This window comes from Hetaerina americana, unplaced genomic scaffold (genome assembly GCF_022747635.1).
Source record: "Hetaerina americana unplaced genomic scaffold, ioHetAmer1.1.p SCAF_1, whole genome shotgun sequence".
NCBI lineage: Eukaryota > Metazoa > Arthropoda > Insecta > Odonata > Calopterygidae > Hetaerina > Hetaerina americana.
This window is the reverse complement of record NW_027286069.1, coordinates 110,479,352-110,502,300: the sequence shown is the minus strand read 5'-3', so window position 1 is coordinate 110,502,300 and position 22,949 is coordinate 110,479,352. Positions and strand designations below refer to the sequence as shown.

At 39.6% G+C, this 22,949-nt stretch overlaps 1 protein-coding gene across 1 annotated transcript in view; it reads left to right on the top strand.

Annotated features, from left to right (window-relative positions):
* Positions 1-10,993, top strand: part of LOC139695390 (somatostatin receptor type 5-like) — a 46,326-nt gene extending 35,333 nt beyond the window's left edge. The window contains exon 5 of the mRNA XM_071594161.1: positions 10,678-10,993. Within this exon, the coding sequence (XP_071450262.1) occupies positions 10,678-10,993 (316 nt within the window). The remainder of the gene's footprint in view (positions 1-10,677) is intronic.
* The last annotated feature ends 11,956 nt before the right edge of the window (positions 10,994-22,949 follow it).

The window sequence follows — 22,949 nt, the reverse complement described above, 5'->3', positions numbered from 1 at the left end:
ATCACTGGGGACTGCAATACAGGTTTCGTGTAAGCCTTATGCGTAGAGACAAAATATTCATTTTTGGGGTAATAAAGAGGGATGGTACAATTCGATGATGTGAGTTCAGAATTTTATTTAAACGAGGTCAGACGTTTCCCCTCTTGATCACGTGATTGAGTACACCCTCAGTTCATCAGGCGTCCGATGCCGTTTGCAGATCTGAACGTGGAAATAAATTGGAACCGTGTACGGTTCGTTTCCCCTCTGAATACATCCTTCATATTTCCCCATTCGATAACGTTTATCCTCTTGTGGCTTAGCTTTGAGCCATCTAGTGCAACCATTGGGTTGTGGATGGCAAGTGGGATCTCTGGACACACTTGGGAGTTAGCTACGCACTGTACTGCGATTGTACCCGATGAACAATCAGTCGTGGGCATTTAGTGGCGGTACTCGGAGGAAGTAGAAGACCAGCCTTGGATATGAAGGATATAAAAATTTGTCAAATCCTATGAAGGTACCGCAACTTGAAAAATGACATCTGATAAATGATGATCCGCCAATAACTCCTTGAATTTGGATCAGTAGTTCTTTTATAGAAGTGAAATGGAAGACCACCGTGGTCGGTACAGTGACACTTATCCTACTGCAAGCGTGGCAAAAATGACTTCATCTACATCTACATCAATACCCTGCAAGCCACCAAAAAGGTGTGTGGCAGGGGGTGCATCACCAGGAGGAAAGGGTAAGGGATGAGGGGGTTAGGGTTTTTCAAATGGATGGGGAAAGGTAAGGGGAACCTGCAAAAAAAATATATAAATATAAATGTATAACCCTGCGCAGTCGCTACCTTGTAGGCTAATACTTATTGTGTCGAGCCGGCTCCTGGGGGATTTCGATTACAAGTATTCTGGTCTCTTATTGTTCTTGGAAAAAATGACCATTTAAACCTGTCTGTCTTGCAGTTAATCTCTCTAGACTTATATTCGTGATCCCTCCGCCCGTATTACGTTGGGGTTCGTATTATGTTCTTGATGTCATCGGAAAAGGACCCATCTTTAAATGTTTTTAATAAGTTAAATCTATATCGTAAACGCCGCTGTGGAAGGGAATCCCAGCCTAAATTTTCTAGCAGAGAAGTTACGCTACTGCGTTGGTCATAACAATTTTTGACAAATCTAGCCCCCCTCCGCTGAACTCGTTCCAATTCCGAAATTAAATTTATCTCTTGAGGATCCCATATATGGCAGCATACTCTAGGTGGGGCCTGACTAGGGCAAGAAAACATCGTTCCTTCACTTTTTCGTCACATTTACCCAGCACTCTTTTTACAAATCCCAATTTTTTATTAGCACGGCCGCATATTTCTCGTATTTGCTTTCCCCAGGACAGATCGTGAGTAATTGTTACATCCAAGTATTTTAAGTAATCTATCCTCCAGAATTTCTGTTTGTTTCACTTTGTAACTAAATGGGGGGCTGTTACTCTTTTCCCAAAAATGTAATACTGCGCATTTTTTCAAATTAAATTCCAATTGCCATGTATCGCACCAAGTCTGGATTGCATTTAGGTCGTTAGCTAACGTGACTCTATCATCGCGACTTTGAATGTCCCCATAAATCACCGCATCGTCAGCAAAAAGACGGAGCCTGCTATTAACCACGGCGCTGAGGTCATTTATGTAAATAAGAAACAAGAGGGGGTCTATGACACTTCCCTGTGGTACACCCGACGTGACCTTGACAGTATTGGATGATACACCGTCCAGGACGACTGTTTGAACACGATTTTTTTAAAATTGTCTTATCCAGCATATAACACTCTCGTGTATTCCATTAGTTTCCAACTTAGCGAGTAACTTGCAAGGAGGGACTTTATCAAAAGCTTGTTTAAAATCTAGAAATATTGCATCAACTGGAATATTACTTTCACCGGAATGCATTATATCATGAACAAAGAGTGCGAATTGAGTTTCGCAGGATCTACCTTTACGGAACCCGTGTTGGTTATTAATCAATAAATCTTGGCTATCGAGGTGAGGTACCTCATTATGGAATTAACAATGATTTGCTAAAAACTTTTACAGGAGATGGAGGTGAGCGATATTAGCCTATAATTACTGGGGTCCTCCCGGTCTCCATTTTTAAATATGGGTGTCATAGAAGCTATCTTCCAGCCGCTTGGCACGCTTTCTTCTGCTAATGATTTCTTAAATATTATATTAAGATAAGGAGTAATTTCAGACGATAGTTCTTTATACACGCGAGCCGGTATCTCATCAGGTCCCGGAGATTTGTTGGGGTCGATATTTTTAAGGAGTAACTCTATTCCGCGGGTGGAAAAGTCGATTGCATGCATTGGCTGTAGAAATGTTTTCGGAAGGTTCTCTGGTATATTCTGGGAGCATTTGTTGAAAACACTCTGGAAGAATGAGTTTAATATGTTGGCTTTATCTAAACTACTTGTTACTTTATCCCCCTTTTCGTTGTTCAATGAGTTTACGGTGGACTTTTTTCCCTGCACTTCCCTGACTTAGGACCAAAACATCTTTGGGTTATCGTTTAACCTTTCGCCTAATTTTTTCCTTTTGAATTTCGCGAACGCCTTCCGGAAGGCTTTCTTGGCAGTGGACCTAGATACTTTGTAATTCTGTATGGTTTCGTTGGTTTTATCAGGGGAGGAATCTTTAACCGCGTTTTTCATTCTGGCATGGCACGCCCTTTGCCGTCTTAGTGATTTCCTAACTTCAGAGTTGTACCAACGGGGTTCCTTATTCTCTCTTATATATTTACTAGGTATGAATCTCTGTATTGCCGAACGTATTATCGCAAGAAAATTATTCCAGGTATATTCGACCCTTCTAGTTTTGCTTAATTCGTCAAATCTAAGAAAGTAACAGTTTAACTCACATTTTGAGCCATCATAGTCAGCTTTATTGAATAAATAAATGTTTCTCTTAGGTTTGTTAACTTTTTCTACGCTTAGGGAACATTTAGCGTTTACAGCCCTGTGATCAATGATTCCATCAATAACTCCTAAATTTAAGACTCTTTCCGGTATATTAGTAGCTAATAGATCAAGAATGTTCTTTCCCCTTGTTGGTGAAGTGATTGTAGTGGAGAATTCGAGGTGAACGTCAATAAGAGGGACTCGCATAGATCCTTGTATTTACCTCCATTTATAAAACTGTACGAATCCCATTCTACTGTGGGAACATTAAAATCGCCCCCTATTATTAGTCTATGCTCATTGTTGTGTGATGTAAAGCTTTTTATCTGCCTTTCTAGATCTAGTATTGAGTTAACGCCAGCATGGGGTGGTCTATAATACGCACAGACATATATTCTTTTCGCAATTAGTATTTTTACTGAGCACCAGACACTTTCTATGCAGTTATCAGGAAATAACTCAACTCTACTGATGGTAGAGTTTTTAACCGCGATAAACACTCCTCCTCTGGCTCTATTCTGTCTGTCGTTTCTATAAACTGTGAAGGACTTGGGAATTATTTCGCTGCGATATCATCTTTTAACCAACTTTCAGTTCCTATAATGATATCTAACTCTGTGCTATGAATGAGGTGGTGAAATTCCGGGATCTTATTTTTTAAACTTCGACAGTTAGCTACTACTACAGAAATTATTTTTTCGTCTAGAACCTTCTTTGTGTTCGTTGCGGTCTGCTTTCTGAGGATGCTATTTACAAGTCTTTTGGCTGTCTTAATACACGATCGGTCTGTATTCTAATAAGTAATTCTTTCTTTTGTCTCATTAGCACTGTACGTACTTCGAGAAATTTCTTTAGGCAATCTAGTATTGTGAGACCCACTAATTGACCTACACTTTATAATATCGTTATCAGGGAAATTTATCTTTAAATTTAAATTTACTCCACTACCTAACCTACTCATTTGTCTAAAAAATATCTGCAGTGCTCGAAGATCCTATGAGCTACCCGAACCGACGCCTCAGGGGTGTAGTGGACCCCAGAGCGGTTCAAGGGAGCGCGACAAGACCCGAGCACCGGTCTCACGTCCACAAACTCGGCCCCCATGTCTCGACAGAATTACCACAGCCTTCCGTTTAGAGACTCAATACGACTCCAAACGTAAGCACCGCAGTCAATCCGCGGGACAATGCTGCATATGGACAACCGCAAGTCTACACCAGATGCCTCCCGCACATGATCCACTTCGGATTTTAGGTCCCTAAAGGCACCCAAAATCCTTTCGGACCCGTGCCTGGAAGCATCGTTGTTGCCGACATGGGCTACCAACCGCCGCATGAAGCAGTTCGTGCCCCGAACCACCGTCCCTACTGCAGCCGTGGCGTTACGAATTAACCCCCCAGGCATATAGTAGGAGGTAACCCTCTGGTTCGTCACGTCCCCATCCGACCTCTCCCGCAATGGGGCCACCAACCGCCGGACGTTGGAACTCCCTAGCAATAAGGTTCCCCCCCTCCCAGCTCGACTACCCCTAGGGATGGAAGACCCTATGTCTCCCTAGACCTTATGTCTCCCTGAGGCAGTGTTCTTCCTTGCCCATGCTCCATCCACCTTTCTAATCAAATCCTCTGCAATTCACGGCTCCCCAACCCTCTTGCTCTTTACCATTCTTGCTGCTTCGTTCGCCGCCTTCTTTATCCCTTGTTTGAGATGTTCCCATTTTCCTTCTGCTGTATCCTTTCCGTTATTCTCCGTCAGACCGTCAACTGCCTCCTCCCTTCTTACCTCAATCTTGTTCTCTTCATTCCATTTTCTTATACTAATCCTTATTCTCTTAAAATTAGCATCACACTTCATGAGCACTAAATCGTTATCGACATCTCCTACCGACGTTGTGAGCTGATCACGCTATTCTTAAATCTATGCCTATCCATTATATAATTTATTTGATATTTTTCTCTACACTCCAGCATTTTCGATGTGTACCTACACTTACTGAGGTGTTTAAACCGTGGTGCTAAGGGCACGACTACGAATGCCGGTGATATTGTACGCGGAGTATTTCGTCGAAACGTCTTGTTCCTTTAAAGCCCCCAAAATTTCGGAGATTTAGAGGTTTTTCGGCACCCCTACTGGCTAAAGTATTCGGCTTGGACATTGAAGGATCCGGGTTCGTATCCTGCTCAAGGCGAATGATTTTCACGCTCTGAAATTTTTACATTGTAATGCACATTTAGCGGATGACTCCGTTAAATATTACTGTCGTGCCATCTCTCCCACAGTATCTTAAAAGTTATTTCTCCTCCAAATGTTTCTATTTTTCTCCCAACGGTCAATCATTTCGGATACACCGTGTCCTACTCCCTTTCTCTCCCTTCCCCTACCTCCGCTAACCAATCTCCCATCGCTTTCAAGATTTTACTTCAAGGTGCTTGCGTATCAATTCGTCTGATTGATCATGTGCATAATACGAGGGTGGTTCAAAAAGTAAGGTCTCCTATTTTTTTCATGAAAAATCAAATTTATTCTCAACTTTGTGTACATCATAGGAAAGGCTGAGCATTTGACTATTTTTCTACATAGTCGCCTTGACGATCAATCACTTTTTGCATCCTTGTAAGCAGTTTTTTAATGCCTTTCCAATGATGCACGCAAAGTTGAGAATAAATTTGATTTTTCATTAGAAAAAATTAGGGGACCTTACTTTTCGAATCGCCCTAGTACATTTGGATTTTGCGAATAACGGGAAAAATGGCATCCTGGTGTTTATGCAACACTCACAACCACAATAGTAATGCGGGTTGCCTGTGTAAAAGGATCGTGGAAGCAATGCCCACCAGCTGGAAGGAGGTACGAGGGGGGACCCAAAATCAACAGGAATGTTGTTATAGATTCTTTAGTTCTCAATATATTTACATGAAATTTTGTTCGCCTTCAAAGTATTCCCCATTGACCACAATGCACTTTACCAAACGATGCTGCCATTGTTCGAAACATTTCTGAAACTCATTTATCGGGATGTCTTTTAGGCATTCTAGCGATTTCGGTTTTACCTCCTCCACAGGGTCAAAACGCTTTCCTTTCATGTCCCTTTTGAGTCTGGAGAACAAAAAGAAGCCACAGGGAGCTAAAGCCGGCGAGTAGGGGGGATGGACAATCGATGTCATGCCGTTTTTGTCAGAAACTGCATCACGGAGAGGGGGGTATGAGCCGGCGCGTTGTCATGATGGAAGAACCAGTCGCCTGTGTGCCAAAGATCTGCTCTTTTCTTCCGGATACTCTCCCTCAATCTCTTCAAGGCCTCCAGGTAAAACTTCTGGTTGATAGTTTGACCCGAGGGAACGAACTCTGAGTGCACAATACCTCTGCAATCGAAGAAACAATTGAGCATTGTCTTGATTTTTGATTTCACTTTGCGAGCTTTTTTTGGACGGGGGGAACCAGCTCTCTTCCATTGGCTTGATTGCTGCTACGTTTCAGGATCGTATCCATAGCACCACGGTTCATCACCAGTTATCACCTTGGAAAAAAAAGCTCAAAACATGCCTGAACTCGACACTCCCTTTGCTTGTTAGTGGGAATGCGAGGGACAAATTTAGCTGCAACCCTTTTCATATGCATATCTTCAGGTAGAATCCTCTGAATTGAACTACATGATACTCCAGACATCTCACAGAGTTGATCAATGGTTCTGCGACGGTCTTAACGAATGGGGGAATTGATTTTGTCGACGTTTTCGTCAGTTCTTGATGTTTAAGGGTGGCCTGAACGGGGTTGGTCTTCAATTGACATTTCACCATTTTTAAAACGTGTAAACCACTCGTAGACTCAGGTTTTGCTTTGAGCAGCTTCCTCATAAGCAGTCTTGAGCGTTGCAATAGTTTCCGCGGCCAATTTCCCCAACAGGAAACAAAATTTCACTGCAGCGCGTTGCTCTTGATAATCCGCCATCACGTTTTTCGCCGAAATTAAAAAAGTTGTTTCACTGAAACAGCTCTCACATATGGACCGATCCAGTCACAGCGACGGTACTGCGCATACTGACGCAGGTGGCGTGAGCCTGACGTACGACCGGCCGAACAAAGGCTTCCCTCACTCTCACTCCCCACCGCAGTCCAATTCCCTTTACTTTTGGGTCCCCCCTCGTATACAGGGTACAGGGGTATACAGAGGTTTATCCTTGTAACTACGGGGAGAAAAGAGTAGTTTTCAGGAGAAATTATTTAATCCGATCTTACTATACCTGCTTAAAACACCACAATAGAGGCGGTGGAAAATGCCAGAAGATTCAGAGCGACGTCAATTGATGTCATTATGGTTAAGCATTGATTTAGGGGCACCGTCATGGATTCGCCGATTTCGGATGCGGGTCATTATTTAGTGCCCATGAAGAGATGCGTAAATTCAAAATGATAAAAAAGAAAAGGGATATAAATTAATGGAACCTCAAATATTTAACTGATGTGAAAATGAGGATTTACCAGGAACCAGTTGATTAGTTTCTGATTGATGCATAAAGATGAGTATAGTTGGAAGAAACGGAGCGAGGGCTCACGTGACGTGAGTGTATAGGTAATTGTCAGGGTTGGTGCGTGCTTCCAGGTTTCACCACGTATTCCGCTCTTTGCTGACGATAGTTTCGCCAGATTTAAAGCTGACATCTTAAGGTCGAAGTGAAGCTCCGATTTAGGTCAGATTTTTCCGCCTTATACTTATGGCGGCTTGATGGCGATGCTGCTCGCTGATTGGTCAGATTTTGAAACAGCCGTTTTCACGTGGTATCACGCTAGTAACAATCCTGCCTGTTCAAATTTGCAGTAGGATGTTTAGTAGTTTCAATGAACCCATGGGTAAGTGTAGGATAGTAACGTGATTCTCTCGAGATCACGTTGGCCTCATCCAAGTTTATACCATACCCAGACATGTTCCGCCACTACTAAAAGGTGGAACTGTTTGTTTTTTGGGGCTCTCTGGTATTCCTGGAGGCAGCACTTAATTGATCTGCTTGACCGTGCTGCATAAGACTTCCCACAGATTCATTTTACCTCGTAAACTCCATCGTAGGCATTTTGTGGAATGGAGTCCTTTGGTTTGGGTTGGATGTCGCCCGTCTTTTTAGGCCAATAAAGGGTGTCTCGACTTCAAACCTTTGTCAATTCCTAGCAATCTTCTCCGTGGTTACAGCTGCATACTCTGCCGATTTCAGTTTCACTTACTCCTTGGAGATCCTTTTTAGGGTTGAATCCGGCGTTGTTTCTCCTTCCAGGCGGTACTTTTAAGGATCGATTCTCTGGGACAACCATTCTTCCACAGGGCGGCACTCGGTGTCTCTTTTCCGAGGGAAGTGATTCACCGAGTGATATGCAGTACGCCTGTGTCTTGATCGGTGACGCCTTCTCTATCGGATGGTGGAGGGAAGTTGAGTGATCGTACCGGTCGACGTGCGTCTTCTTTCGGTAAACCCCATGACCCGTCTGCTATCTTGGTCACTAGTAAGTCCGGGAAGGGAATCGGCATTCCTCTTCTATCTCCATGGTGCATTCGATGAATTGGTCGATCAAATAGGAGAGAGAAAATACTTTTCCACAGAATTTATTTGCTTTGGAACAACGCGATCAGATCGGTAGAAACTGCCGACTGGTCTTTATCAGTAAGGCTGGAGGAAACATCCGAAAATAGACCCAAGAACATTTCCTTTCCTTTAAAAATTCTGACTCAACCGCCCTCTTTGCCAATCATTTGAAGGACCGCCACCATAATGATGAATTTGTGGAAGAAGTGTGCCAAAAGCCTTAACCTTGGATGCCCTCGAACAGATGGGAATTATAAGGGCTTCATTCAACTGGAGCGTAACCTTTTGCGATGATCAAATGTTTTCCCCACCCCCCTCCCCTCTGCGCATTTGAATCTGAGGAATAAGCACATGCCCCCCTACCCTTCCATCACCACCCCCCTGCGCAATTGCCTTACCCAGCCCTCCCTCAGAATAACTAGTCTTCCCTACCATTGGTCACTTGTTCCCGCAAAACAGCTTATGCCATTTGAGCTTCAACTTACTCCTACCCATCACAGTGTGTGTCTATATATATAAATTATTACAAATGTTCACCTGATGATACCGTATCACGGTGTAGTGCGTTGTACCAAACCATATAAATACTTTGGAAAAGTTGATTCTTTCTCTCATTTGATGGATATACAAAACTTTCACAGAGTGAATCCTGACCCTGGGAGGTTTATTGAGTGGATTCGTGTAAGCTGTTCAGATTCTAGAAGAAATTTTTCATTTCTTTGACTCCATTGGGTAAGATGACGAATGTGTCGTCCACGTATCTTATCCACAGATAGAATCTTCCTGCACGAGCCGAGGGATGTATTTTTGAATTCCTCCATACATGACTTGGCACTGACAGGTTGGAGAGATGATCCTGTGGTGGTATTCTCCATTATCTTCGTAGAAAGTAACTTCTTAGTGACGTTTTTATCTCAGAAAGTATGACTTTCTGAGGTGATGCTCCACCAGCTATGCGAAATCTTCAGGTACTCCTCTATTAGTGAGCCTCTTGAAGATATCGATTGAGTGTCCGATGGGAACATTTGTGTGAAGAGAGATATTACTTCGAATCTGACCAGTAGATCCTTCCGTTCACAGTCGTTCCCTCGTCAGAACATGCTTAATTGGAGCCCGGGCATAGGTTTTACTCGGACGAAGCCAATTGATCTCAAAAGAATCACGATACTATCCTAAGCTAATCCAGAGGCCATGGAATTTGGAAATCATCCTGAAAATGTCAACATGAATTTCGTTACCAGCCCAACAGCACGAGGAAACGGTTGATAAAAATTACAGCACTGAGGACATTAATAGCAGAATTCTAATTGCTAAAAAAGCGGTTACTGAGAGATGATAGTTGATGATAGAGATATGGCTTAACGACGTAAAGAAATATAGTGAAAAAATTTATATGGAACGTATTTTTGTGAGGCTCAGAATCTTGGTTACCTTGTGGAAGAAGATTATTACGTAAAATGGACAGAAAGGGAAACAAAGGAGCAAGAGCAGAGTACGGCGGAAGGGGAGAGTTATGAAATTCGAGAAAGGTAGGCGTGGATGAAGGGCATATTGATTGGCAATGGGATGTTGACGACCATGATGAAGAGGAGATTGTTTGAAAAGCAGATTAGAGGGAGGAAAAATTAGGAATTCTGGACGTGCTGGCGTAAGATATTAATTGCGTGCAGTTTTAAAATGATTTAATGCCAATCAAGGTGCAAAAGTAGAGTAATTGTTGTAAATGCCAGGAGGGGCTTGTGAATACCGCAATCCAGAGGAGCAAGACTTGCTTATTGGATAAAGTGGGTCTATCTGCCTCTGAACGGTGAACTATTAGTGAAAAAATAGGTCATGCGCTATGGACGGTTCCTTTTGCCAAGCTAGTACCAAGACGATATTATGAGTGATTTAGGAGTGAAATATGTATCTGTCAGTAATGTCTTGTGTGTCAAGGGTGCCATCCGGGTAATGGCTGTTACTTAGAGGAACATAAAACTCACCATTATTTCACTAATGGTCAAGAAGTCAAATAATGAGCATTGCCTCCCCTTGGGCATACGCAGCCCGAGTTCGTCACTGCTGCAGTAGTGCCCGCTGGGGCCCCAAGGTGCGCGGCGAGCACCAGGTGGCCATCCCTGCTGACTCGCGAGCGCCGTCAGTCGAGTCTGAAGGCCTCCCTATTCGTCTCGCGACAGGAAGAAGAGGAGCCAGATGCAGCGGCGCTCCCTGGCCATGTCTTCGGCGAACCAACCAACGGCGACAGCGCTGGCGCCGTCGGACGGTACCACCGAGTGCCACGGGGGCCGGGGGCGGCTGGGAGGAAGTTCGGCGGCGGGTGGGGGTGGGTTCCTGGGCGTGGGAGACGCGGGAGACGGGGGCTGGCGTGGGGGCCGCCTGTCGTCCATCGAGCCCTCGACGGCCATCACCATGGCGTCACGGTCGAACGCCAGCGCAGACGAGGGCGGCCGCGAGGAAGAGGAGGAAGAGGAGGCGGTGGAGGACGCCGTGTGAGACGCAGGGGGCAGCGACCCCCCGCCGCACCCGGCCACCACAGGGTGCGGACACACTCATCTCTTCGAATTTCCAATCACGGTTTCGATTGCTGACGTCGACCAATCGACTGCGGGGGATGGGCAGCGGTGCCGATTTCCGCCCCCCCCTCTCTCCCTCCCTCCACCCGGCGGCGGTCCATTGGGCGCGGCGGGGGGGCAGTCGCCCGCCTAGCCCCCCGTCACGCCCCACCGTACCCCCACCCTACCCTAGCGGAGGCACGCGCCCATCGCATCGAAGCGAGCCCTCCGCCTCTCGAAGCGCACGCGATGGAGGACGTCCACGATCAGCCGGATGACTTCCAAGCGAAGGGAGCGATCCTGGGCGCAGTCAGAACTTCCCCGTACACACCATACGTATCTCCACATATTATTTTTAATTTTTTCTTATGAATTCACCAGTGCCAACTAAACACCAGTCTCTATCGATATGAGTGGTGAAACTCAGCTTTACATTGCTCTGATGTTGCCCTTGAAATGACACAAAAACGTACACACGTACATTTAACATGTATTCATTTTACATGTATGTGTGTAGATAAATAAATATATTTATTTATCTATGTTTATACACATTCATTCGTAGAGCATGTGGTGAGAAACCAAGATTATCATTTAAAATGAAACTCATGATCAAAGGGGGGGACTGAAGGCCTCCTCTTTATCTGCAAAAGAAATAGTTATACATTGAGGTGAAATAAGGTACCTTCATCAAACAAAATATACTTGATTGTCACATTCAACTATAGTATTATTTTCCAACAAGTTGCTCGGTAAATGAATTTATTTGGCCTTAAAGGCAAACTTTTCAAGTGAAAGTGTGTATATGTACATACACACACACATGTAACATACCTAAATACATATATATATATATATATATATAAGAATACACTCATATATATTAATAAAATCCGCTGAAAACAAACAAGTATCAGTTCATAGAAAATAAAGGAATAAAAAACAACCTACATGTTACAATACGGAAGTTAGGATATATACCATAACTTCCATATGGAAAAGGGTTATCCCCAAGGGTTTGCCGCCAAGAAAAGCCAATCATAGAATTCCGGGCCAGTCAGCGTCTCCTATTAATATAATTATATATATATATATATATATATAAGAATACACTCATATATATTAATAAATACATTCACAGAAAAAGCCAGAGAGCATTGACACAAAATGTAATAAGACAAAAACTGTTTGAAACAAAGAGAACACAGAAAATGAACACTCACCATTCAGTGGCCAAGTGCCTCCATTGAACAAAGAATATAGACCTCTCCACACAAGGTATCACCAAAATAGGTTTATAGATCATCTGCAATTTTTTATGCTTTTCTTATTACTGTCCTGTTGATATAATGTAGATGATAATGCAGAGGTTTTCCAGGTGAAAGGTGACCAAACCAATGGTATGTGGCACTTATAAAAAGGCTTCTAAGGCTCAGTTTACATTTCAATAAGTGAAATATTAATTGAGGTACTAGTTCCATTCATTAATTTTTAATAACATATTAGATATAACAATAATGAGATAAGCAGTTCTTTGATACAGAGCCTTTTTATATCAGTATATAGTCTCATTGTTTACATGACCACTAAAAACAAAATATTATTCACATTTTTAACCACATATAATTTTAATGAGTCTACGATTAATCTATTTTTCATGCCTGTATTACCTCTTATTATTAACATGCATGAATTATTCATGTGGCATTTGAGCAGCATACATATCCAAACAAAAAGGTTCCAGGAATACATCTCTTCCTGAACTCAGGGACCACCTGAGCATGACTGTAATGTGTGTTTATACATACATTACTTGCTTATATACTCACACACATATGTAAATGTATACACACACACATATATATATATATATATATATATATATATATATATATATATATATATATATATATATATATATATATATATATATATATATATATATATATATATATATATATATATATATATATATATATATATATGTTTGTATGTGTGTGTAGAACTTAAGAGTAGACTTACAAACGCAATGCAGGAACACACACACATTATATATATATGCAGAGTATGGCCACCCATATATATATATATATTGGTGGCCATACTCTGGGGGTTGAACATTGGACTTCTGACCTGAGGGCCAGGGTTAGATTCCCAGACAACCCTCTCTTGGCACCCTCTGCTCCACCCAAGTTATGTGATTTTTCTAGTCCCAGATCTTCCTGAGAAACCATAACCGGCATAGGGAAAGGCACTGCCCCCCTTCCATGATATATGAATTTCACATGCCATCGAGCTTGGTACTGGGTGAACTCCATCATCTAACAAACCGACCTTCCGGTTAATTACTGCATTTCTGGTTATATATATGTATACTCACACCACACACACATGCACAAGTCATACAATGTAGGAATACCGACATACATGTGTTTGTGTGTGTATGTATATACACATACACAGACAAATGCACAGGCACACAACCCCACACACACACACACACACGCACGTGTGCACGAGCAAACATAAGAACACCAGTCCTACATGGTGGTACTAGCCACACACTCCCCTCATTACTTGGTACCTATGGTTGTGGTGGTCTGATATCTTTGGAGTCCACCCAGCCCTACTCCCAATTTTGATTATGGCTATACCACTCCCTGGTGTCAAGGAATATCCCACTTCTGACGAAGGGGGTGGTTAAGAGGAGAGATGTCCCCTGCAATCCTGCTTAGAGAGGGACGGTGGGTGATTGCAAGCCCCAGAGGGAGCCATGACTTGAATTCACTTGATTAGACATTGGAGGTGAACTTCAGCCGTCCTTTAGGATAGATATTCCCTCAATTCGTGACTGCACCTGAGATAGTTTACAAGAACTAATACTATATGCCCAATGTTAAGAACTTGTATGGTTTGAAGCAATCAATTAACTATTGTTGAAACATGCTCAGACCAGGAATGCAACATTGTCTCTAGCATTGAGGAGGAATGCTGATTAATGTATCAATATGAACCATCTTGGATTTTTCACCTTAAACTTTTGGAAAACATGACCTTTCCTTTGTAGTTCAATTTTATTTGTTTCACTACAGTTATAATTTGTAAATTAATTAAATCAAAAAAGGTGTCTGTATAATATTTACATTTTTAGTTTTATAATGCTTGATGCTGTTATCATGGAGTTTGGCAAATATTAACTTCCAATCACACACTGACTCATGATAGCCCCCATTATGTCAGTGAAATATTTGAAAGCTTGGTCAAATGCATGCTTACTTCTTTAGTTTGGACTAAAGACATCATTGAATTTTAATTATGATTTAAATGTTTATTTAGCCACATAAAAATTTATTATAAACATGTTTTATACATATGTTTCATGCTTTAAAATTTGGTACTTATAAATTATCATCAATCTATGTATTGCAGAAATATATATAATCTCTTTGGGTTCTTTTGATTCTTAATTGCACAATTCCTCTTTGTAGATTCATGTATTCTTGTCTATTAGGAACAATTGATGACAAAGCCATATTTAATGAATTAATATTGCCTCTGTGATAAAATTTTGATTTGGACAAATGATTCGATAAGTGGGAATTTCAAATGCCATAAAAGCCTCAAATCATCAAATGTAAATTTTCCAGCCTTAATCATAATGTTTCTATCAGACAACAGGGTCATCATGGTGCCTGTGGTACAAAAGGAAAGTTTATTTTTATTAAATTTGTAGATTAATGATATTTTGGATCTTTGAATACCTCCTCCAACAAGTTTTCTACCATAAACTTGTAAATTATTATAATTTTTATTCAAGAAAGAGATAGTTATGAACGAAGGTGTCATCCATCGAGGAATCTGTTGACAAAAAATGTCACAAATAATATTATACATTCATGGCCTTCTCTTCCAGATACTCCTCTATCAAACAAAAGGACTTTGGAGGAGCAAAGAGTACAATGTCTATTTATGCTGTCATTGGCATACTTTTCAATTTTTGGGTTTATTTAAATAAATTTATCAGTCACATTAAGACCATCAGTTAGTATTTATTATTTTTATCTGTTATTAAAATAATCTCTGGGATCATAACATAAGTCTGATTTATTTTCATAGATTAATAAGTTAAAAGTTAGCAGTACAGAGGCTTCTTAGTCATTAATTCATCCCTAGGAAACAGCACAATTAAGAAATCACAAAACACACACACACAGACACACACACACATATATATATATATATATATATATATATATATATATATATATATATATATATATATATATATATATAACGATTGTCCGGAAAAACTCATACGAGCGGCACAATAATGGGCTGACACAACATAACACAAATAGAAAAGAATGGACACATATAAAAGAACACTTACACGGTAAATTGTTCGAGCTTTCGGCCCTCTCAGGGGATATATATATACATATATATATATATATATATATATATATATATATATATATATATATATATATATATATATATATATGTGTGTGTGTGTGTGTGTGTGTGTGTATTATATATATATAATGGGACAGCACCATAGAACACAAATAGAATAGCAACATTTAAAAGGACACTCTCACGGTAAATTGTTCGAGCTTTCGGCCTTAGTGAGCTCACTTGAAGAAGGCCTCTAAGAGAGCCGAAAGCTCGAACTATTTACCGTGAGAGTGTCCTTTTAAATGTTGCTATTCTATTTGTGTTCTATTGTGCCGTCCCATTATTGAACCACTCGTGTGAGTTTTTCCGTACAATCGTATATATATATATATATATATATATATATATATATATATATATATATATATATATATATATATATATATATATATATATATATGTATGTATGTATATATATATATATATATATATATATATGTATATACATATATACACACACATATATATATATATATATATATATATATATATATATATTATGAGAACCTATTTGCCTCTCTAATCCCAGCTTTCTTTTATCTATTTTCAAATACATACTAATAAAGACATAAAATAATAGAACCAGCATTATTTATTTTTGTCTCCTTGTCAATATTGAGCACTGTATCATGTACTCCGGATGCACAAAAGATTCCATCCCTGTTCCAGATTTTTGGAATAAGATACAGTCACTAAAATTCTATTAAAAAAAGAGAAGAGAATTTTACATATTCTACTGAAGTTGGTACAAAGTGCTGTAGGTATATCTCCTATCAGGAATAATTAGCAGGTACTTCAATAGTTCCCTTGAAGTCAGTTTCTGAAAATTTACCAAAATTATTGTGTATGCAATCACTTTAATAATTGGGGTCCACAATCCTTTCAGGTCAGCAAAGAATGTGTTACACATTTTATTATTAACTGAGTAATTCTTAATGTTGGGAAATTAAGACTGGTAAAAAAATTACATCATGAAATTGTAAATTTTTTTTAGCAAGTTGCATGTGAAAACTTGGCCAAGAGTGCAATCATATATGCTATTTTTACATGTACCAATCGACGTGTAATTTGTAGATAAATACACCATGAGAAGTGAAATTACTTTCTCATCATGCCATTCCCATTGGATATGCAATCAGTGATGTATGCAACAGTTTCCTTCTAATGTCCAAATCTGTGTTAAGCATAGTATTCAGATTATGAATATCTAAATGCCTAGCTTAACATGTTCAAAAAATTATTTTTAGCACAAACAAAAATTAGTTTAACAATTGGTTTTTGTTATAATGTTCTGTTCAAACATTTCTCTGTGAGAATGTGCTTTCTGTGTATGTAACTTAAAATTTGTTTGTTCATGATTGGATAATGCCTTCTCACTAAAAGTCAAAGTTTCTGTTATTGCTATGAGTTATACAGCTGTTTCAATTATTTACTTGCTACCGTGTACCACATTAAACTATTGCTTGGAACATTAGTGAATAATTCATTTCTTGTAATCAATTTTCACTTTCTTGAAAATGCTATGTAATTTATTTTTGGTCAAATTAATTCATAATGTTACATTTACCACCAAGGATTAAATTTTGATTCATCAACATGGTTGCAGTCTATGTAAATCATTAATTAACTTTCACCAAATTTTGGTCTGATAGTATAGGAAAAGAATCATGATGACACCTAGTAAAAGTCTATAGGTACTTACTTAAAAGCAAGATAGCATCTCCACAGAAGTTATCTTTAAGTGGAGTTCATATGCACTGAATAAATAATATAGTCAATCCTTGTGCCCAAGCACAATTTCTTTTCCATTATGGGTTTGACGGTGGGAATCAGCACATTATATCCATGTTTTCTTGAAGAAATGTATTTCAATACATCAAAGTGTGGTCTCATCACCAATAATACCAGTCATTGTCATAACTTTATTCAAATTTCTGCTCATGATGTTTTTCTCAATGGAGTGTTTTCCTCTTGATGTGTTTGTGTGACTGCAATATTTTTCAATGACCACTGAGCAATATTTGGAAGTGGACTTGAGCATGTTCATTGGATGTTAGCCTTCCATGGAGAGCAGTTCTTAAAGAAATGGTCTCTGCTGAGTGCATTTGTATTCAGTTGTGTGTATATATTACTCTGTTCGTTTTCACTATTAATTACCATGGATGTGTCGGTTTATAATGGTTCAGTGTCTGTATATGTGTGTATATGTATTAAAGTCAGTTCCACTTTTGATAAAAGATGAATGGAATCTAGTGTTGAAAGCACTAAATGTGGTGAAAGTGGAAGGAGTTATGTGTATGTGTGTGTGTGTGTGCGTGAGTACTTGTATGTGAGCTTATGAGTTAGTTACCTCAACAGAGGGAGGGAAAGGTTATTCCTGGGAACAAGCGGTGGTGCTCCTAGGGCAGAGAACTTGGAGTTCTTAGAGAGACTCCAAATTTACCTTGTCGACTCTCAACCATATATTTATTTACCTGTAGCTCCATTCCAACCTCTTCCTTGGATGGTGCTCTCTCTGGTGACAGGAGAAAAGAACACATCAGAGTATCATTCAGTTCCAAGGACATCATCTTCCACAACATAGTCAAATGTGTCAAAGACATTTGTAATTTTGATTGAATCATCTTCATTGTTTAAATTGTCTTTCTTTCAATAAAATAAAACAATCAAAAATGTCTCAAATTTTACCATCCCTAACCCAATTTATGAATCATCAGAATATTGTAGCAGAATAAATGTGTTGATCATATGAGATTAAACAGGATAGTTATTGAAAGAAAATATGTCAGCTGTTGGCTGAGAGGGTAAAGTTAAAATAATTCCTGTAGTCAATAATAAGAAGTCAGAAGGCTCCAGTAATGTTATTTTGGTCAGGCTGTGACCATCAATAGGGAGAGTAAAGAGCTTGAAAGCAAGAAGACGTCATTACCATAGCATGGTTCCATATCAAGTGAAATGTGCATGTATGTGTGTGTGTGCATACAGAGATATATAAGATATGAGAAAAAGATATTGGAACACTTACATGTGTAAAGGACCAACACAGGAATGGTGGGGAAGGTGAAATCAGGCAGATCACAAGCATGAAAAAGTTTCCTTGACCAGGATTTGAACCATAGATCTTTCAACTTGCCAAACTTTTGGTAAAATATACATGCATACATGTATGTATATAATTAAATATAGGTGATCGACAAGATAAGGTAGGTTTGGCATGGACATAAAAACTAAATAATTCTCTAGTCTACTGTAACAAAGCAAAACCCAACATCCCACTCTACAACAAGCCCCTCGTCAACTCCTTACACTTCCTCCCTTCATTCCATCCAACATGCCTATCCCATAGCTGCCCCTTCCTTGTTTGCCTTAATTTCTCCACTCTACCAGTAGTCTTTAATACGAGGGTGATTCGAAAAATAAGGTCTCCTATTCTTTTTTATGAAAAATCAAATTTATTCTCAACTTTGCATACATTGTTGGAAAGGTTGAGCATTTAGCTATTTTTCTGCATAGTTGCCTTGATGATCAGTCACATTTTGCATCCCAGCGTTTTAATTCCCGTGTAGTACCTTTCTCCCACCGCATCACGAAGCCAACTGATGGCTGCTTCTCCGACATAAATTCATCACCATTTATTGGAAGTGTATGGTGAGAAGTATATGGTCATCAAAAACATGCGGAAGTGGTGCAGGGAGTTTTTTGATGGCCGGGAAAATGTCCACAATGAGCAGCGGTCGGGATGGCCAAGTTTGCCGGAATCAACGGTGGCTCTAATGGACACGATGGTGCGGAATAACCAGAGAATTACCCTTAATGAGATAAAGAAAGGCCGTAATGAAGAAAGTGGCTACTTCTCCATGCGGAATATTGTGCCGGAGGTCCTCGGTTACAACAAGGTGTCTCACCAAAGGAGTGTGTTTGCATCATGACAATTCACATCCACACCAACATGCAGGTGTCACATCAAACGACCACCCTACTCAATGAATTTGGCTGGGATATCATCGACCACCCTTCTTACAGCCCAGACGTTGCCCATAGCACCTACCACTTGTTTCCTGCTCTCAAAAAACACCTTAGAGGACAGAAATTCAAGTCGGATGAGGAAGTGAAAGAAGCAGTCGTCAGTTGGTTTTGTGACGGGGCAGGAGAAAGGTACAATGCCAGTATTAAAAAGCTGGTTACAAGGATGCAAAAAGTGATTGATCATCAAGGTGACTATATAGAAAATTAGCTAAAAGCTCAGCCTTTCCTATGATGTACACAAAGTTGAGAATAAATTTCATTTTTCATGAAAAAAAAAGAGGAGACCTTACTTTTCAAACCGTCCTTGTGTCACACTGACAATCAATATTCTTTGCATCCATTTTTCCTGTCTCCTTATCATTTCTCAGAACAATTTTATCTCTTCCCCCACCATATGCAGGAACTCTTCATTTGTGTTCCTATCAGTACACTTTCCTTTCTTCTCCACATTCACATTTTAAAATCCTCCAACTTACACCAGTCATCCTGCTTAAATGGCCTTGTTTATGCACCGTACATAGCTATTCTCTATATCAAAGTTTCAACAAGCCTTTTCTTAAATCCTTACTCAACATCCCAGTCATCAATAACCTTCCCCTAGTGAAAGTTTCTTTGCCTAACACAATTCTTCTCCTTATGTTCCTATTACTTTGACTGTGTTGGTCCAAAACACTTTTGAGATGCGTAAACTGGTCTACCTGCCCCATTTTTTGTCCTCCTTTTTTAACATTTAACTTAGCATTTCTCTTTCTCAAAAACTGCAGATGCTTTGTTTTATTTATATTGATTCTCATTTCATATCTACCACATTGAATTTCCAATTCAATCTTCAATGTTTGCAACCCCTTGGCTGACTGAAAAACTAGAGCTTGGTCATTAGCAAACCTAACTGATTTTACAAATTCCCCACCTACTTTCACTCCTATCTCCAGTTCTTCCCTTGCATCTTTAATCATTTCCTCCATATATAGGTTGAACACCCCCCAGTGATGATGGACAACCCTGCCTTACTCCTGATAACACTACCCATCTGGACTCACCATCCCCCACTCACACCCGAGCAGTCTAAGATATATAAAGGTTGCATATTAGTCTCTTTTCCTTCCAATCTTTTCCTTTTTTCTGTACTATATTCATTAGTTTTTCTCAATGCACTTTATCAAACATATCTCCGAAACACTCAAAATAGGCAAATACATCCTGATTGTATTCTATAATCTTCTCTATTAGTGACCTAATAAATGCTATTGCATCACGAGTTCCTCTCCCCTTCCCGAAGCAATTTTAGTCATCCCCTAAGTAATCATTTGCCCTGCCCTCTGGTTGATTATACTGAGAACCACTTTAGCTATACACGAAATCAAACATCATTCTGTATTCCTTACATGATGTAGCCTTTATCTGTTTTGGAATAGGAACTAATACTGATTTCACAGATTTTCCACATTTTTCTCAAAAATACTAGGAATCAGTCCATAAAGTCTATTCCTCCCACATTCTCCTGAACCTTTATGTAGTTCCACGGGAATGTTGTCTACCCCCATGGCCTTATTTGATTTAATTTCCCCCAATGCCCTTTCTATCTCACCAATAAGAAACTGTGTACCTAAGCCATCTTCATTTATGTCATATCCTCTTCTATGTCTAACCTTGCTGACCTAAGTTCTTTACCATAGAGTTCCTCTTTATATCCCTTCCATCTCTCTTGGTTCTTTTCTGTTTCAACCATAAATTTGCATGACTTAACAAAGATTATCCATTCTTACTCCACGATGGTGTTATAACCTTCTTGTATAGCAAACCAATGTCACCCTATTCTGCAAACTTTCTACATCCTTGCTCTGTCTTCCACCATGCTTCTTTTGTTCCATTTGTTACCCACCTAAATTTATTACTTAACTCTTTGCACTTCCTTCTACCTAGCTCTGCATTCAGATTCTGCCATTACTTTCTCTTATTTATCTTTCTATTCATGTTATCCGTGATCCATGGTTCCCTTGCCCTTTTCCTATTAGCAGTTCTTATACTTTCTTTTGCAGCTTTCAATATTCCTTTCTTTGATGTGCATATTCCCATTTTTCCCTGAAAGTACTCAGCTCTTATCCCTCACTCATGATTTTCCCTATTGCCCGCTGATACTCATTCCTTGTCAATCTAATTAATTCTTCTACATTCCACTTTCTAACCTGCCTCCCCTGCTGTATCTTTTTGAATCAGATGTTATTCTTCATAACTACTTAATTACAATTTTATTAATATACATACATCAATCTCGTCCACACGTGTACGTGTAGTATTATCATGCTGCACCACTATATTATCTTTGCTGATGGTTCGATATAAAACCATAAACACAGTAATCAACCCGAAGGTCAGGTTGGTAGGTGATGGTAGAGTTCACCCAGCACTAAGCTGGATGGCAGGTGAAATTCATACATCAGGGTAGGGGTGCAGCTTCCTTTCCCTGTTCCAGTTTCCCAGAAAGATGTTACCCAAAAAATCACACAGCTTCAGCCAAGCTGCGAGCAGGGAGACGGGGATGGGAATTGAACCCAGGCCCTCTGGTCTGTAGCTCCACCCCAGGACTACCTTAGCTTAGGGTTTCATATTCAACTCATATATTGTCTCCATGAAATACTATGGAATGTGATTCTATAAAAATGTGTTATAAACTGAAAACACCTTTTAAAATCCTTAAATACATTCTAATAATTATTGGACTCCTTGACTGGTTTACATATGTACAATGGGGATTCAATGGACTATTTTGCTGATTCAATTGATAGAATACTCTCATTAATCATGCAATTATGAATATCTTTTGCAAAAATATCACATTACATGTCTTGCAATTTTTGTAAGCTTTTACCATATTGTCACCCTCATGCCATGTTGAAGAAAACAATGAACATCACAATTAACGATCAATCATTTTCTGTAATTAAAAAAAATGGTCTATTTGATGAGAGAATAAGATTGGATTTTTTCATCAAAATTCACAATTTTATACAGTTATAAACCACAGTTACTAACTCGACGGTCAGTTTTATAGGTGAAGGTAGTAGTAGGTACTACTACAAGAAGAATAAGGGAATGTAATGCAGCCATATTATCCGTGTAGACATTTATCAAGGTTTTGCTATGTACATACATATTGTAGTAGGTACTACTACAAGATAAAGTAATTGATAGTGATACGCTTTCTCAGGAACTTCTGGTACTCAGAAAATTTCCCTGTCCGAGAGAAAATGTCTAAAGGCGTGCCATGAAATCGAACCAGGGTCCTAGTGTTAATAGTCCAATGTTCCACACACTTGACTATCACATTCCTTGTCAAATGATAAATTATAATAATGATTAGAGCTAATCATATAACTGGTGAATGTCATGAATAATGAAATGCATTTTACTCC